Raw genomic sequence first — 18,132 nt, forward strand, 5'->3', positions numbered from 1 at the left:
ACAATTCACATTCTTATCTTTTTCAATGTAGTTCAGAAAAAAAATGGTTTTGGAACAAAGTTAATTAATATCCTGCTATAATTCTTTCTCTGTTTCATTGACTGTTCCCTGTTACACATGAAAATGAAGCAATTACTTTTTATGATAAAATAAAAATACTAGACCTTAAGATCAAATTATTGAAAAACCATTTTTCTTCTATCATTCCTTACTACTCCTGCGTGTTTGGTCTATTAAAAAGTGTAACAGATTAAAGTGATTTAGGATTAGAATGATTTTCAGTCATGTGCAAAAGAATATGACCTGTTATTTCAGTGTGAAAATATTAGAAGCTGTCCAGGTTTTCCCCAGCTATGTTTGCTAAATCTAGTCAACCGTCAGAATATAAGTACTCTCAGCAGTCCCAGGGGAATGAATAGCTTCCACTTGTCAGTCTTCATAAATATTTCAGGTTAATCATTTAGCTGAGAAATCCAATGCCTGGATTATGTAAAAAAATAATAATGTAAAATTTAGGTCAGGACAGCAACATCCTGGTATAGACTTCTGATTGGTTTCCTTCCTACTTGAGAGTGATTTTTTTTAAACATTTCGTTTAATTCTATCATGTTGTTTCTTAGCAACCAGGGAAATGCTTCCTTTTTTCTGATGTCAGTGAGCAGGAGCTGAGGAAAGGAGAGAAGGAAAACAGGCTTGCAGAAGAAAAAGAGAAGGGAAGCTTCAAGACCTGAAGGATCAAGTTGGTGAGAAATTCTAAAAATACTAATTCTATAAGGGTTGGGGCATTGTTATGGTAACTCCTGGGCACTGAGGTGGTCTCTATCAAACTGTTCTCGGTAGTAGTCTTGCTCCTTTTGGCTTTTGCTTTTCTCTCTATCCCTCTTTTTTTGATTTATTTTGTTTTGTTTTGTTTTGTGATGACTTGAGGGGTAGGCACTTTGAGAAGATTCTGACTCTTGGGAGATAAAGGGGGCAATACCTCACAGTGGATTATGATTCTTCCTCAACCAAGAGAAGATAATCCCAAGGACCCTTTCCCTCCTTGACTGTTACATATAACAGATATAAATGGAGAAGCAAGGGATATATTGAGTAAGAAAGGGGAAATAGAGGAGAATTGCTTCTTGAAATGTAAATGCAGTGATGCTTATGTAAGATGCATATATATCTAAGGCATGGGAACTCTAGAAATTAGGGCATTCTCACTAGAATTATTTGTGACTGTTTTGTACAGAAAAGGTATGCTCGTACCCAAACAGCTCAGACCAAACTGTGTCATTAAACTTGCCTTTACTTTGATTTCCATGTTCTCTGTAGGCCAGAAGGTCCTTAAACTTTGTGGTTATTATTGTTGCTGTAGACTGGTGAGGAAGGCTCCTGAAGCCTCTGGGTTCTTCTTGCACAGTTAGGTGGTAGAGTGGATAGAGTTCTCACTCTGAAATCAGAAAGTCTCATCTTCCTGATGAGTTCAAATCTGACCTTGGAAAATTATTGACTGTATGATCCTGGGAAAGTCATTGAACCTTGTTTGCCTCAGTTCCTCACCTGTAAAATGACCTGGAGAAGGAAATAGCAAACCATTCCAGTATCTGTGCCAAGAAAACCCACCAAGGGGTGACAAAGAGTCAGACATGACTGAACAACAACATGGATCCTTCTTGGGAAAAAGTTTCAAATGCATAAAATAAGATGCATAGGATCACTAAAGAAATCATTTATATTGAGATAGTGTTTTCAAAATTTTTTTTAAAGAAGATAGTTTATGGACCCCATATTTAGAACCCTACTCTAGGTCTTCTTCTTTTAGGAGCTTACAAGCACCCAGTCAAACCAAAAGCTTGGGAACCTGACTTCAACATACAAAGGATAAAAACTTTATTGTGCCAAGCATACATTTCATGCCTGGTGTGTGGGCAGAGAGGCTATTTAGGGATTCTATATGAATCATTCCTTCAGAATGTTCCAGCTCAAGAATAATATTGAATAAGGAGTCAGAAAAACCCAAATTAAAATCTTGCCTCTGTCATACTTCCTAACTGTACAACTATAGGCAAATCCCTTGGGCTCACTGAGTCTCAGTTTGCAAATCTATATATAAAATATGAATAATGATGATAATAATAGCAATCATTATAGTGGCTATGTCTATAGCTTTGAAACCCAAATAAGAAAATATATGTGAACTCAAATATTTTACAAAGTTTAAAGCTTTATAGAAATGAGAGTTGTTGATTGAGGGTAAGAAAGTAGAGAAGAGAATTGGGTTTGTAATTACATTGGTAGAGAAAATTCCAGATGAGGAAACACTTATCTAAAAAAGTCAATTAACATCTTCTCTGTGATTCATATATTTAGAAAATTATCTGGTGTAAGATGAAAGCTTATCTTGTCTTGTGTATTATATCTTACCAAATATATTTAGAGGAAAAATATAAGCCTAGGTTTTCCTGACTAGAGTCTGGTTTTTGATCCACTTTCTCATTAGTACCACCACCACCACTATTACTATTATTATTATCATTATACACCTTAGTGCTAAAATGAAGAGATTTTTCTAGCAACTGTTTTTTCCCCCCAACCTAAATGGGGGGGGGCAGGGAATTGTGACTTTTAAATTCATTCACTGGACCAAACAAATGTATGTCCCAATCTCCCTCACCCACACCAAAATAGCTCCTTTACTAATGAGCAAAGTTATCAATAGATAGGTATCTCTTGGATCATTTGTGTAACATCTCATGATTGTTCAAGACTATACAATTCTCCTACTTCTCATAATAATTGCAGAGGTAAGTTTTCTATAAATGATCCAAGTTGAGCTGGATGAGGTGTTGGACTTGAGATTTGGAAGACTCAGGAAGACCCAGAGTTCAAGGTTCACTTCTGACATGTCCTAGTTGTGGGCAAGCCACAAACTGGCCATGGCTTCCCTGGGTCTCAGTTTCCTCATCTGCAAAATGAGGAGATTGAATGAGATGATCCCTTCCAATTCTAAGTGTCTTACCTTATGCTTTTTTGAACCCATGAACTCTCTCTAAGTCCCAGGCTAAAATAGTATTAAAACAACTGTTAAGTTTGGCTATCTCTAGTCTTCCTGATTCATATCTGGCCAATGGACCCAGATGGCTCTGGAGGAGAAAGTGAAACTGGTGACTTAGCACAGACATGTCCAATTCATGTGCTTGTCATGGCATTACTTCCCTGATGTCTTCTTTGAGAATGAAGGACAAACATTATTATTATTATTATTGTTGTGGTTGTTGTGGTGTGTCTGTGTATCTGTCTCTGTCTCTTTTAACAGAGGTGGAGGACTATGAATATGGAATACTGCATATACTATTAAACTCAGTTGATGTTTTGTTTAATTTTCCTGAAATGCCTTTTCATCTTTATTTATAAGGGTTGGATCTCTGAATGGGAAAGGGAAGAGAGATAAACTAGGATATGAAATGGGTGTAAAAACAAAAGGTCCAGTCCCCCAAGTGTTTTAATTAAACTTCATGATTTGATAACACTTTAGGAACAAAACTTTTAACATTTATTCTGTTAGATTTCTATCATCCATTCTTTTTTTTTTTTAGCTTTTGTGAATCAGTGGGCTTAAATAACTTGCCCAAGGTCACACAACTAGTAAGTATCAAGTGTCTGAGGCAGAATTTGAACTCAGGTCTTCTTGACTTCAGGGTCTATACTCTTTCTACTCTATCATCTATGTTTTATAAAGTAATGATTATAAAATGTTGAGTTGCACACCCCATTGGCATTACTTTTCATGCCTCAGAATCCTAGCACCTGATGAAAAGTAGGGATGTGTATTCAAGGACTTGGAGATCTACTTTGATGCTTCATTACTATATGCTTTCTTTCAAGCATCCTCTAGAGATCTGCCATGGAGCTAGGGGGTCCGTGGATTAGTGATTGAAGTGATTGTTCTCTTAAGAGACAGAGTATTTTCCTACTGAATTAATTGTTAATGGGCACACAAGAGTTCACACAAATTCAGAAGAGAGGTGAATGAATTTCTTGGTGTAGTACCCAAACATTTCCATATTCAATGGTTTTTCAATTTGAGCATTGAAAATAAATACGTAAGTTTATCACAGTCACTCATAGGCATTGGTGGTTTGAGGTTACAGAATCTGATTTTAATTCTTATCCTTCACTTATCATCATGTTTTGTCCAAAATATAGCTTTGGGGAAACTAAACTTTTCAAGGGGAAATAGGTTCTGTAACTGACATACCCGTTGGCTTATTGCCCCCACGCCCCACACCAACTATTCTGAGAGAGCTAGTCGGTGAAGTAAAGAGAATGTTGATCCTGGAGTCAGGAAGCCTTGAGTTCAAATATGACCTCAGATACTTATAGTTATATGACCCTAGTTAAGTCACTTAACCCTGTTTGCTTTACTTTGCTTATATGAGGAGATGGCAAACCACTCCCAGTATCTTTGTCAAGAAAACCCCAAATAGGATCATAAGAATAAGACATGTTTGAAAAATAATTGAATACACAGCTTAATTATGGGGATAGTTTGATTTTTGCCTGTTCACAGTCTTGGGTTTCCCCCTCCCCCTCAAAAGAAAGGGGGAGCAAAATATCCAGAGCATTAGGTGTAAAATATTGTTTTGTTACAATATAGGAAGCAATGATAAGCAAAAAAGAATTAATGTGAATTAACAGCGATTTAAACAGGATTCAGAAAATCAGTTTATAGAAAGGTTAGAATCTGCAGTGAAACTGGCAGTTAGCCTCATTGTTATAAATGAATGAGGGGTGGCTAGGTGGTGTAGTGGATAAAGCACCGGCCTGGGAGTCAGGAGTACTACCTGGGTTCAAATCCCGTCTCAGACACTTAATAATTACTGTGTGGCCTAGGGCAAGCCACTTAACTCCATTTGCCTTGCAAAAACCTAAATAAATGAATGAAAAGAAAAATCTGCTAGAGTGACAGAAAATTGCATATTTTATTCAGGAATTGCAAGATACATCTTTTTTTTTTTTGCAAGGCAAATGGGGTTAAGTGGCTTGCCCAAGGCCACAGAGCTAGATAATTATTGTTCACCACCTAGCCACCCCACAAGATACACCTTACAAGATATAGGTACCTCACTCCTAGGGGTGAGGCATGAATTAGTCTTCAAAGTCAGATAATTTATGGTCTTCAGAAACTCTTTCCCCTCCCTCTTGGATGTTCATAGGCTCTCTGAGTTTGAGTTACAATCTAAGAGGTCCACCCATTCCATGACATGCCCCTAATTTGATCCCCCCCACATCATCCGATGCATGATATGCTAATGAGCCCCAGTCCTCACAGGGGTTAACATTCAATTACCTAATTGCACAAACTCAGTAGCACCGGGTCAAGAGTGACCAGTTGAGATTTGGTATCCCTGGAAAGAGAGATTAGGAAGACTCCTCCAGTCTTGTGATTGGCTGGGCCATTCCCCCTTTGTAATGGATTTCCTAAGGGCTCCCCTCCACAACCTGTGAAGACCAACACCCTACATTTCTCACACTCATTAAGACCTAATACAGCAGTTTGACAGTTCTCTTGATGAGCAATTTCACTTTCATATCTATTGAGAACAGTGATCAAAGTGTGATTCAAGCATGACCTTTATGTTTGGCTTTTTCTCTCCCATTACTGACCCTTCCTTTGGTACCAACTTACTCTGCTACCATAGCAACTACAATCAACTTCCAGGACACATTGCAGGACTTGATTTCTTTCTGAAACTCACCAAATTATCTGCATTCACCCATCTCTGAGTTGCTGTTTATACATATGGTTAGGGAAGGGAAAAAAAGCAATTCTATCCCAGAAGAAAGTCCAATCTAGGTAGGACATGTTCTCATGGTTATATGAGAGTAGGTGGGAAATAAAGCTTTTACCATCCCCCTATGACCATTCCTGGCACAAATTCTTAATAATCCTCATATTTAGAAGTTAGAAAGGAAGAGCATCAGGTTATTACTTGAATAGATACCAGAAATTCTAGTTCAGTAATTAAAGATAGCCTCAACCCAGTGATGTCATTCATAGCCTGAGGTAGGCAGAGGATGATTGCATTCTCAAGTTTCCATGAAATAACCAAGAATGGAGACTAAGCCTATTCAAAAAAGAAGTGGGGGGGGGGAGACAAAACTCTATAAGTAATATTGAACCCCTAATTGCAGTGGGATACTCTCCTGTGTGCCTCTCTCATGTGCCTTAATTTGGTTGTTGCCAATGGAAATTACATATATATATATACATATATACATATATATATATACATATATATACATATATATATATATATATACACATATATATATATATAGTGGAGTTTTTAATAGAAGACAAAGGTCTATGTAAATAAATGTGGTCATCTTCATAGAATAACCTGTGTCTGAAAATATCCTTGAATGGTTGATCTAGGTGGAGATGTTCTTCCCAGTCCCTTACACGCTATATATTTTCAAATCCCTTCCAGATCCTAGAGACCTGGCCAAAGTTTTCAGGTGCAGTGGAAGTAACATCTTTCTAAACCATCAGATAAAATTTTATTCATGGAAAGAAGACTCCTGAAAAGAGAAATTAAAAAACTTCTGTAAGTATGAATTTGGAAAAATATGTATATTTTCATTCCATATTTAGTGGGTTTTGTGATTAATAATTTGATAGTTTATAGGACACTTAGGGAAAGACTCTCTTCATGTGGAAAGAGTAAGAAACCTACAGGCAGATTCAATTAGCAGCTGGAGTCTTAACTTTCTCATTCTTTAGCCTATCTCCCTCCACAGACACAAAAACCATACAGTTTGTTCATTAGAGGGAGTCATGAGTTCTCTCTCTACAGAAAATCACTAGAGTTTAAAGTTAGCATAGATAAGGGAAACATTTCTGAAGATTATCTCCAAAGGTCCAGGATTAAACTCTAATCAGAGTCTTAGAGTCAAATTTACTGACTGATCTGTTTACAAGCATTTATTCAAATCTAACCATATGTCAAAGTTACAGAGGAGTCCTATGAAAAAAGAAGTAGTCCCTTTCCTTAGTTAATCTTTTTTATTTTTCATATGATCTCTACCTTCCAGATCCAGAAATAAAATGACTTAGGATAAAATCAGATTTTTCCTTGCCAATAATTTGTTTCTTCAAGCATCTTTTTTTCTCTGATTCATTTTCTGGTCAACAGATTTGAGGGATCTCAGAGATATTGGTTGAGAGTCAATATTATTGTTTCATGAACCAGCATTGTATATCAGAGGCAAGTTGTCAATTGTCAACTCTAATCTAGTGTCCGCAATCAGCATTTATTAAATACCTATTCTATGCTAAGTCCTAGAGACACAAAAACAAAAGTGAAAATAATTCTCAAGGAGTGGAGGGATCAGGAAAAGACCTACAAAGTTTACAAAGTTGTAGGCTAAACATTAAGTCAAACTATGCCTTTTCCCTCTACTCTGAGGGAATCTTCTTGTCTTTGTGTGGGATGAGTCTACCCACTTAAATAAAACTTGGAGATTTCTCAAGAGAGAGGTACAGAGCAAGGAATGCACAATCTATTTATCCTAAAGCAATCCCCCACCCCCACTGACCTATCCTCATTAATGAGAAATGGGGTCTTCACAATCTAGATACATAAATTACTCTAAAGAAAAAGTATATAATTCAGAGACAGGTTCTCCCCCTCCCGGACAAGGAGTGTAGAAACATCTGGACTCCAATACAGATAAGACAGGGTCAGTTTATTCTTTACATTCTGGTCAAAGTAATGTTAAGTTGCTTGTCCAGGAGGAGGGGCAGAAGAGATATAACACACAGCTCAACTATTTCTAATCTATAATATTTTACTAAAGAAATCTCAAACTTTATCCCATTCATCATTACAGTAGAACTTAATTTCCTTAGAAGGCAGGAACTATTTCATTTTTTTATCTTTATATCCCCATAATAATGACATTTGTCCTTCATTCTCAAAAAGAAGTGATACCTTGACATGCTTATGAACTGGATTTGAGGGAGGGGGTATTGTGCAAAGTCACCAGCCCCCCTCCCCCTTCTCCTTCAGAGTCATATGGTTCCAGCAGCCAGATAGGAATCAGGGTGACTGGAGATGGAGGCAATCAGAATTAAGTGACTTGCCCGAGGTCACAAAGTAAGTTTCAAGTATCTGAGATCAGATTTGAATCCAGGTCTTCCTGACTCCAGGGCTGGTGGCTCTATTTATCCTATTTATCGCACTACCTTGATGGTTGAATAAATGACTGAATTTCAGAGGCCATTTGGGCAGAAGCTAACCTTTAGCAGCGGAAATAGAATTGGGAATTGTATAAATAACATTCAGGCAATCAGAAACAAAATATAAGCATTTATGTTAGCTACAACATTTATATTTACTATAGAATCTACCATGGTACAGTGGAGAGAGTGCTGGGTCAGAAGGTAGGAATCTTGGTTTCAAATTCTAGCTTCAACATTTTACATTCATGTAACCCCAGGCAATTTATTAACCTCTTTGTACCTCAGCTTACCCATTTATAAAATGGATATAATAATAATAATAATGCTGTCTAATTCAAAGGATTGTTTTGGGGAAATATTTTGTGAACCTAACCACCAAATAAGTGTGATTTTTTAAATAATCAATGTCCATTTTACTTGGAATAAAACAACCTGAATCCCAGGATTGTGGGGGGAAAAAAGCCATTAATTTGCAATAATGGTTACTTGAACCTTCAAGTATTCTGACCCAAATCAAAGTCCTTCAGCTCATAATAAATCTATTCCCACAAAATTATTTGGCTGAACTTTCTTGGTACAATCTATATTTTCATAAGCAGAGTTAGCTTTAAACAAAATTATGAAAGTAGGTGAATGTATTCTTTTCTTTCTGTATTTCCAAACTCTCATTTATTTTAGTGTCCCATACCATCAATTCTTTGATCTCTCCTCGTGAAAGAGTCCCTCTATAGTATTTTGTGCTCATCACCTTTCCTCTGCCAAAGTCTGTTCTTTAAAAGTATCTAATAAAGGTTCAGGTAAATATTATTAGACTTCACTTGTTCCTGATCTCCAGAAGTCAATGAATGTTGGATTGTGGTATTTCAGGTTTCAGTAGTTCTGCTCTAGAACCAGAAAAACACTGTATACCCCAACAGCAACATGGGGGTGATGTTCAACCTTGATGGACTTGCTTGTTCCATCAGTGCAACAATCAGGGACAATCTGGGACTGTCTGCAATGGAGAATACCATCTGTATCCAGAGAAAGAACTATGGAGTTTGAACAAAGTTCAAGGACTATTCCCTTTAATTTAGGGGGAAAAAACCCGCTATCTTATTGTCTGATCTTGTTATCTCTTATATTTTTTGTTTCTTCCTTAAGGATGTGATTTCTCTCTCATCACACTCAATTTCTATGAATGTACAACAGAAACAAAATAAAGACTGACAGATTGCTTTCCGTGTGTGGGGAGGGGGAAGTAGGGAAGTAAGATTGGGAGAAAAATTGTAAAACTCAAATAAAATCAGTAGTTCTGCTCTAAATATTTTTCAATGTCTTTCTAATTGTGTAAGACGGTGATTTATCTTTAGAGTGATGAATCCCAACCTCCCTGGACTCATGAAAATGTTGTTGCTCATTTTAATCTAAGTGCCTTTCTCCTCTCTTCTCTCCCTTCCCTTTTTAGCTTTCCCAGTATCTGCTTCGGTGCCACATACTTCATTCAATGAATTAACAAATCTGTAAATGTGTATTAAATGTGTATCTGTGTATCATACACTTAGCATTCTGCTAAGTCCTAGGGATATCAAGAGAGACAAAAGGCATTCCCTGCCCTTAAAGAGTTCCAAGTCTAATGGGGAGATACAAACAAATTTATACAAACAAACTATATGTGGAATAAATAGGAAATAATTAATAGAGCGAATTTCTTCCCTCTATTATTTACTATACTATACTATTTACTATTAAATACTATAATTAAGAGAGGTTAGGAAGAGCTTCCTGCAAAATTTATTGGGAATTTAGTTGAGACTCAAAAGAAGTCATCTTTAGAGGGTTCAGAGAATTTTACAATATCCCTTGGGATAATTGACAACACGATTCACTTTATCAGATATGTGGTATAATAGAAAATTTATTAGATTTGGAGTCAGAGGACCTGAATTCAAACCCAGGTTTTAGTTGTTTGACCTTGGGCAAGCCATATAAACTTGAGGGGGTTGAAATGAATGGCCTCTTCCAGCTCAGAATCAAGGATTAATTCAAAATTGAAATGTAGTCATTATTTCCTAAGCCCTCTTAATTCTGGGGGAATGAAAGCAGGACAGGGAAATGTGAGCTATTTTGGTGCAAAACTGTTCTCTTGTTCTTTAAGGTGTGATTATGTGGGTGTCAGACTTCGGGAAAACGAATTTGACCCAGAAGGAAGAAGGCAACGCACCTACCTAGATGAAATGGTAAAGAAAGAAGCATGTATGCTAAATCGTGTTTGTGTTATTTATGTGTTTATTAATGGGACAAGATGGAAGAGACTATTAAAGAGAAGATGAATAGCTGTAAATACTTAAGTAGCTGAGTGGTATAGTGGATAGAGTAGTAGGTTTAGAATCAGGAGGACCTGAGTTCAAATTTGACCTGAGACACAGATACATCCTACTATATGACACTGGGCATCTCTTTGTCTAGGAGGAACTAGGTGGTTCAATGAATAGAGAGCTGGGACTGGAGTCTGAGTTCAAATCTTTCCTCAGATATTTACTAGGTGTGTGACCTGGGCAAGTCACATAACATCTTTTGCCCAGAAGGCAAAAACCAGATAGTTCCAGTGGAGAAAATGAGACTGGTGACTTTGCATAGTCTTCCCCCTCTCTTTTATTTTTTTTGCCTTTTTTTTGGCAAGACAATGGGGTTAAGTGACTTGCCCAAGGTCACACAACTGGATATTATATGTCTATGTCTGGATTTGAACTCATGTTCTACTGACTCCAGGGCTGGTGCCCTATCCACTTTGTCATCTAGCTGCCCCCAGTCCTTCCTCTCTTAAATCCAGTTCACTTGCATGTCATGGCATCACCTTCTTGATGTCATGATCCTTTTCAAGAATAAAGGACAAATGGCAACAAATGGACTGAGGCAACTTGGTGGCTCAGTGGATAGAGCATGGGGTCTAGAGTCAGGAAGACATGAGTTTAAATCTGCTCTCAGAAACTTGCTAGTTATGTGACCCTGTCACTTAACCTCTGTCTGTCTCAGTTTCCTCATCTGTAAAATATAATATAAAATAATTGTTGTTATGAGGATAAAGTAAGATATTCATTGTAAAGTGTTTGCACATCATAAAATACCATATAAATACTAGTTATCACCCGAGCAAGTTTCTTTCCCATCCCAGGTTCAGCCTTCATTTTAGTTGACTTTGACCCACTCAGAGCAGAAGCAAGATGGAAAACCAGGTAATAAAATAACAGTAAAAGTAATAATAATAATAATAATAAGTAGTAAACCCTAAAAACATTTTATTTGTAGTATCTCAGTTGATTCTCACAATGACCCTATAAGATAAGTGCTCAATTATTCTCATTTATAGATGAAAAAACAGCCTGTGAGAGGCCCAGTAACTTTCCCAAAACTGTCTAAAGCAAGATTCAAAGTCCAATTCTCCTGATTGTTAATACAATGACCAACCAATTATACTACTGATATGTGATTATCAATGACTAGTTGTAAGGGCTAGAGGCAGGGAAGGATAACTGCTATGTGGTCAGGGTCAAATGTTTTGGGAATTCATTTGCAGTCATACTTTTTTTTTTTTTTGCAAGGCAATGGGGTTAAGTGGCTTGCCCAAGGCCACACAGCTAGGTAATTATTACGTGTCTGAAGTCAGATTTGAACTCAGGTACTCCTGACTCCAAGACCGGTGCTCTATCCATTGCACCACCTAGCCACCCCATACTCCTTACTATATTAATAAATAGTAGGAACATATATTTAAAGCTGAAAAGGGCCTTATAGATCACTAAGTCTAAATCCTTCATTTTATACATGAAGGAACTGAAGTCTAGAAAGGTGAAGTGACTTGCTTTTAAGGTCACACAGATAATAAAGTGACACAGTTGGAATGTGAAGCATTTCTTACTGTCATACATTTTCTCTTATTTTTTATAAAGCAATGAAAAATATTGACCATGTCTATTTTTAAATGTAGCCAACTCTTAATTGAGTAGTGGAGGAAATGACAGATTTGAAAAATGGAGAGTTTTAAACTTTTCCTGGAGCTAGAGAGGGGGCTCAAGTGATCACTTTTTGAATGATTTTACATGCAAAAATATAAACAAAGAACCAAACCAAAAAATAGAGGGTGTTGAGATATTAACAGAGTTTGGACTTTGGATTAGACGCTTTCATTAGTGAGTGTTAGAAATGGGAGCAAAAGGACCCTGAGTAAAGTAATTGTTGTATAGTTGTTTTTCATTATTGTTTGACTCTTCCTGACCTATTTGAGGTTTTTTTCTTGGCAAAGATACTGGAGTGGTTTGCCATCTCTTCAGCCAATTTACAGTTGAGTGAGCTGGGGCAAATAGGTCTTGCCCAGGTAATAAAAATCCGAAGGTGTATTTGAACTCAGGAATATAAGTCTTCCTGACTCCAGGACAGGCATTAACCATTTGGCTGCCTAGATGTCCTGCCTAAGTGGATCTTTCAGTTAACTGGAAAGTGACATTTTAAAGTCTATGCTCTGGCCAAAGTATTTCAAGAATTTCCCACTGGAAACACATGATTTTCATTTTTTTTAAATCATAATCACTAAGCTTTTGGGAGTTTAATGAGGGCACAGAAGAATGATAAATTCAAGTAAATGTAAATGCTTTTAAATGTAAATGCTTTTTTGGTTGGGAGGAAACTTTTCAGGTTAAAAATTAAAAATTAAAAATTCTTGCTTTGCTCAATAGATAGAACAATGATTCATTATCAAATGAAATAATATTTGCAAAACATTGACTCTGGGGTAAAGTAGGGGCTTAATAAATGGGTATTCCTTTCCCCATTATCACACTTATTTTTGCCTTAATTCACATAAGTGGTATAGGTTTTTTTTTAGGTTTTTGCAAGGCAAACGGGGTTAAGTGGCTTGCCCAAGGCCACACAGGTAATTATTAAGTGTCTGAGACCGAATTTGAACCCAGGTACTCCTGACTCCAAGGCTGGTGCTTTATCCACTATGCCACCTAGCCACCCTGAGATATAGTTTTAAGAAATCAAACATTGAAATTTCACATACAGATGTTGAAATAATCTCTGGGCCAAGTGGCAATGGAAAGGGAGGAGTTATCAAATGACAACATGAACCCTGGAATTGATATCAAGTAGAAATGAATTTAAATCCCAAGTCTTATACTTACCTGTTGAGTAACTATGGATAAATTGATTTGTCTTATTAAGCCTCAGTTTTCTCAACTCTAAAATGGGAGTAGTATACCTGTAATATCTGTTTCATAGGATTGTTATGAACCAAGCAAAGTAATATATAAGAATACTTCGCAAATTTTATTTTGTTTTTTTTTAAACTGTATCTTATTATCTTGCCCAGGCTAGAATTTCTGTGGCCACTCACAGATTCAATCCCTACACTGATTCAAACCTAGAAGCTTAAACTTCCTGCTTTCTCGTCTCCTCCATCCCAGATTCACCCTTCCTTTGGAAACCTGGTGACTCTCCACTCTTGGGGACTCGCCACACTAGTGCCAGATTTGGAGTGGCTACTGACAGGCTTAACTCTACTTTAACCCGTAATTTTCAAAACTCAAGTGATCTACCAGTCTTGACTTCCCCAGTAGTAGGGATTTCAAAGTAAGCACCATTGTTATTTTTACAAATAATTCTTCCTTTGAGATGATTTGAAGAGAACATGCTTATTTTTGGACATTTTAAATAAAAATCAATGATCCAAAAGTGTAAAGAAGCATTAAGAAATAATAGGCTAAAATATATTAGTATTGAGAATAGCTGAAGATATTAATACTCCTGGTCCACTTTGCAAATTTCAAAGTATTTTGCAAATATTAGTGATATGTGCCTTTTTTTTTTATTTTGGCTTCTAAGTTCTTAAATGAAAAAGAGGATGGCATCTTTTCCATTCTAAAAATAAAATAACAGATTTTTAAAATGCTTATTGTGGCTAAGTTTGGGTTTTATTTTTTAGTTTTTTAATCTTCTTTTGGAGAAGAATTCACTTAAAAATGCTATGAAGCTTCTCTGGTGTTGAACAAGGACAGAGCTCACATTAGTTAATTAATGTTTAGCTAGTTCTTGCTAAGTACTGCTGGGAAGAGAAGACTGAAAGGAGTCATGCTATAGGAAAAAAACCCTGGATTGGATCAGAGGTCTTGAGTTCTAGCTCTGAATTTTTCCAGAACTACCCATGTGGCTTTGGGTAAATAGCTTGACTTATTTGATTCTGGGTTTTCTCATCCATAAACACAAGTGGGACTTCTGATCTTCAAGATCCATTCTAATTCTAACATTCAAAAAATGTATTTAATTGAAATTCATATTCAGACCAAGAGCTAAGTAAAATATTAAATTTTTCAGAGTTCATTTGAGAAATCTTTTTATGTTATAGTTTTATTCTATTTAACTACTTTTGCAAAATATGTTTGAATACTATGAAACTTTGGTGGGGAAAAAACCTGATAATTTAATTTGGTTCACAGTTCGGTAAAAACTTTATTCAGATTTCTTTTGCTCAGCAAATTAGATTGATTCATTCTAGATTTGTTTCCCCATCATTTGATTTCCTTCAAGTCTCTTATAAATGTAATATTTCAAATAATTGCTTTGCCAAATGAGAAAGAAGAGTGATAAAGTAGGGGAAAGCATTGTTCTGGTCAGAGAAGCTGCATTCAATTCTTCTGACACTACTTGGGTCACTTATATTCCCTAGGTCTTCATTTTCTCATCTGTAAGATGAAGGAAAATTCCTTTCCAGATATCAATCAATAATGTATAGAGTTCCTATAAGAGTCATATAAGTAGCTACTAAGATATATGTATATATAATATATATATATATATATATATATATATATATATATATATATATATCCATTGACATTAGAATAGGACAAATGTTGGTATCTTGACAATTTGCTAAGTTGGTATTACAGCCAGTCTCTATTTTCCTTTCATACAAAATGTCTTTGTTTTTAGGCTCATTATGATTTGACCATCAGCGTTGCATTACAGTGGCTTGGTTACAAAGAAGAACAATTAAATTTGGATTGGGATAAAATGTGAGTTTCTTGAAATTCTCTTTGCCTTAATAGTTCAAGAAAATTCCTGAACTTGAAAATTATTTTCCTATTGTGGATCTTAGAAGTCTCTCTCAGTCTTACCATTCTATACTATGCTTCAGGAGTATGGAGTACTTTGTAGTCAGAAGACTTAAGTTTGAGTCCTAGCCTAGGTACTTACTATGTGAAGCCCCACAAAGTACTTAAACCTTTCTGAATCTAGAAAATATTCTTTCTGTAAGAGGTTAAAATGGAGTTAGGTCTAAATAAGCTCTAAGGTCACCTCCAACTTTGAGTTCTACAAAACTGAAAGGAACTTATTGTCAATGACTTGAGAAAGGTATATATTATTTCTCCCAAAATGTATCCAGGGCCATCTCCAGCTCTCCTGATGTATATCTTGCCCCTGGACCCAGATGTCTCTGGAGAAGAAAGTAAGGCTGGTTCCTTTACATAGCCCTCTCTCACTTAAATCCAATTCACTTGTATGCCATGGCATCACTGACCCGATGTCTTGGTCCTCTTTAAGAATAAAGACAAACAACAGCAACATCAAATCACTAATAATGAATTTGCCTTTGGAAAAAAAAGTCAAGTCAATACAGCATGGCAAGAATATCCTACCTCAAAAATATGAGACTAGGAAAATCTCTTGTGATATACTATTCAAATGTTCCTGATTTTTATTGGCTACATATTTTAAGCAATGATAGCATTGGTTTCCCAAGGACTATTAGTGAAAGACTCTAGGGAATTAAGATATATATATATATATATATATATATATATATATATATATATATATATATATATATATGTGTGTGTGTGTGTGTGTGTGTGTGTGTGTGTGTATATATATATATATATGTATGTATATATATATACATACATATATATATATATACACACACCAGCCTATATCTACCAGTTTGGCTCATGGAAGTTCCTTTTCAGAGTTATTAATATCTTAATCCATCAGTCTAAAGTGACTCAGTTGTTTAGAAATAATGGCCTCCAAACTTTTTAATTGTATACCTCATCAGTAAAAGATTTTTTAGTTTCCACCTCAGATACATATATATTTGCTATTTTAAAATTATATGTATTATGCAAGCAATTATGAATATATATATATATATACATAAAAGTTGTTTAAAATTTTCAAATGATGAAGTTTTTGATCAAAAGGAGGATGTCATCAGAATTTATTGAGTAGAGTAATTACGTGGTAAGACCTGTGCTTTCAGAAAATCACTTTGACATCTGCTTGGAGGATAGATTGGCTAAGAGAGAAACCTAGTGTAGGGAGATGGTTATTGCAACTGTGCAGGTGAGAGGAGAGCCTGAACTAGAGTGGTAGTTGAGTGAAGAGAGAAAAGGGATAGATACCAAGAGATGATGTGGAAGAGATATGACAAGATTTGAGAACTGACCTTATGTGGGATGAGATCAATGAAGGACTCAAGTATAACCTCAGGATTGTAAATTTAAGTCAAATGGAAAGATGGTGATGTTCTTGGAAGTATTTGGGAAGCTTAGAAGAAGGGGAAATGGGGGGGGTGAAATAATGTGATAAGATCTATATTGCAGATTATAATCCAACCTCACAAAGAAAATAATAGCAATAATAATGGCTTTTGACGTTTGCAAAGCATTTCACATTTGGTACCCCTGTAATTTCATTTTCTGTTCTTGCAGACTGATGGAGTTGTACTAAATGGCTTATGAGGTCTTTCCCAGTTCTTGCTTTATGATCCTATGTTAGATGCCTTCTCTTTCTTTGATATTCATTCTTTCCCATCAAAAAAGGAAAAATGAGGAGTGGGGTCTTACTTCCTACACCTCAATAAAGGGAAGTTGAAGCTTGAACTGTGGAGGGAAGGTGTAATTTTAGGAGGTAAGATTGGGTCTGTTTGTGTTGGAGATAAGATCAACAATGGACTATTGTGGAGAAGGCAATCTTCCTGTCCCATGGCTGGATGATCCCACATCCTCTAAGGTCAGGCCACAATCCCCTAAATTATAAGAAGTCCCCACTTTGGCAATCATTGAGCTAGTTAAGATTGTAACCCTAATAAAATCAGGATTAGTTGCTGTAGCCAATTAGTTTCACTCTTTTTTCATGGTCTCAGATTGGGCAACTTCATTCTGGATGGCCACTTTGCAAGGGTATACTATTAGTCATAGGGAAGACAGAGTGGAAAACTTAGAATAAATAACTATAAATGATTTGTGGGGAGAGTACATAATTGACTTAATAATGATGCATCAAAGAGTCATATTGGGGCATCTAGGTGGCACAGTGGATAGAGCACCAGCTCTGAGTACCTGAGTTCAAATCCAACAGATACTTAATAATAACCTAGCTGTGTGGCCTTGGGCAAGCCACTTAACCCCACTGCCTTGCAAAAAAAAAAAAAGAGTCATTATCCTTATATGTGAATTAAGCAGCATATAAATACTATTTAGGTGATCATCTTCCATCTGTGATCATATAACCAAACTTCTTTATATGTTTTCCATCCTAGGAAGGTACCATTCCGTTACAGGCATATATTTCTTAATCGCCTTGAACGAGAAGCTATGATTTTATCATTTTATGCTGGGATCCTAATGGTAAGGGGGAAAAGAAATTTTTATTAAAGTGCATTGACCCCTAATATATGTTGAATGTTTCTGACTTACATATACATAAGGTATTTTTAAAAAGCAAAGTTAAAGAATTTGGTGTAAATAGAAAGAGCATTGTATTGGGGGACACATGACCTAGGCTCAAATTCAGGTTCTGCTATAGCTGAGTTATCTTTTTGAAAATCGCCAAACCTCTCTTGCCTCAGTTTCATCATC

At 36.1% G+C, this 18,132-nt stretch overlaps 1 protein-coding gene across 4 annotated transcripts in view; it reads left to right on the plus strand.

Annotated features, from left to right (window-relative positions):
- The first annotated feature begins 478 nt into the window (after window positions 1–478).
- The window catches only part of C6H2orf80 (chromosome 6 C2orf80 homolog), a 33,003-nt gene continuing 15,349 nt past the window's right edge, over window positions 479–18,132 (plus strand). The window contains exons 1-5 of one of the 4 annotated variants that reach the window (XM_074191500.1): window positions 479–743; window positions 6,480–6,596; window positions 10,371–10,452; window positions 15,203–15,285; window positions 17,814–17,901. In XM_074191500.1, the coding sequence (XP_074047601.1) occupies window positions 6,556–6,596; window positions 10,371–10,452; window positions 15,203–15,285; window positions 17,814–17,901 (294 nt within the window). In that variant the 5' untranslated portion in view covers window positions 479–743; window positions 6,480–6,555. Of the gene's footprint in view, window positions 744–6,479; window positions 6,597–10,370; window positions 10,453–11,387; window positions 11,449–14,356; window positions 14,427–15,202; window positions 15,286–17,813; window positions 17,902–18,132 lie in introns of those variants that run through there. The other 3 variants (XM_074191501.1, XM_074191499.1, XM_074191502.1) reach the window with 3 other exon arrangements.

The sequence above is a fragment of the Macrotis lagotis genome, chromosome 6 (assembly GCF_037893015.1).
Source record: "Macrotis lagotis isolate mMagLag1 chromosome 6, bilby.v1.9.chrom.fasta, whole genome shotgun sequence".
Lineage (NCBI taxonomy): Eukaryota > Metazoa > Chordata > Mammalia > Peramelemorphia > Peramelidae > Macrotis > Macrotis lagotis.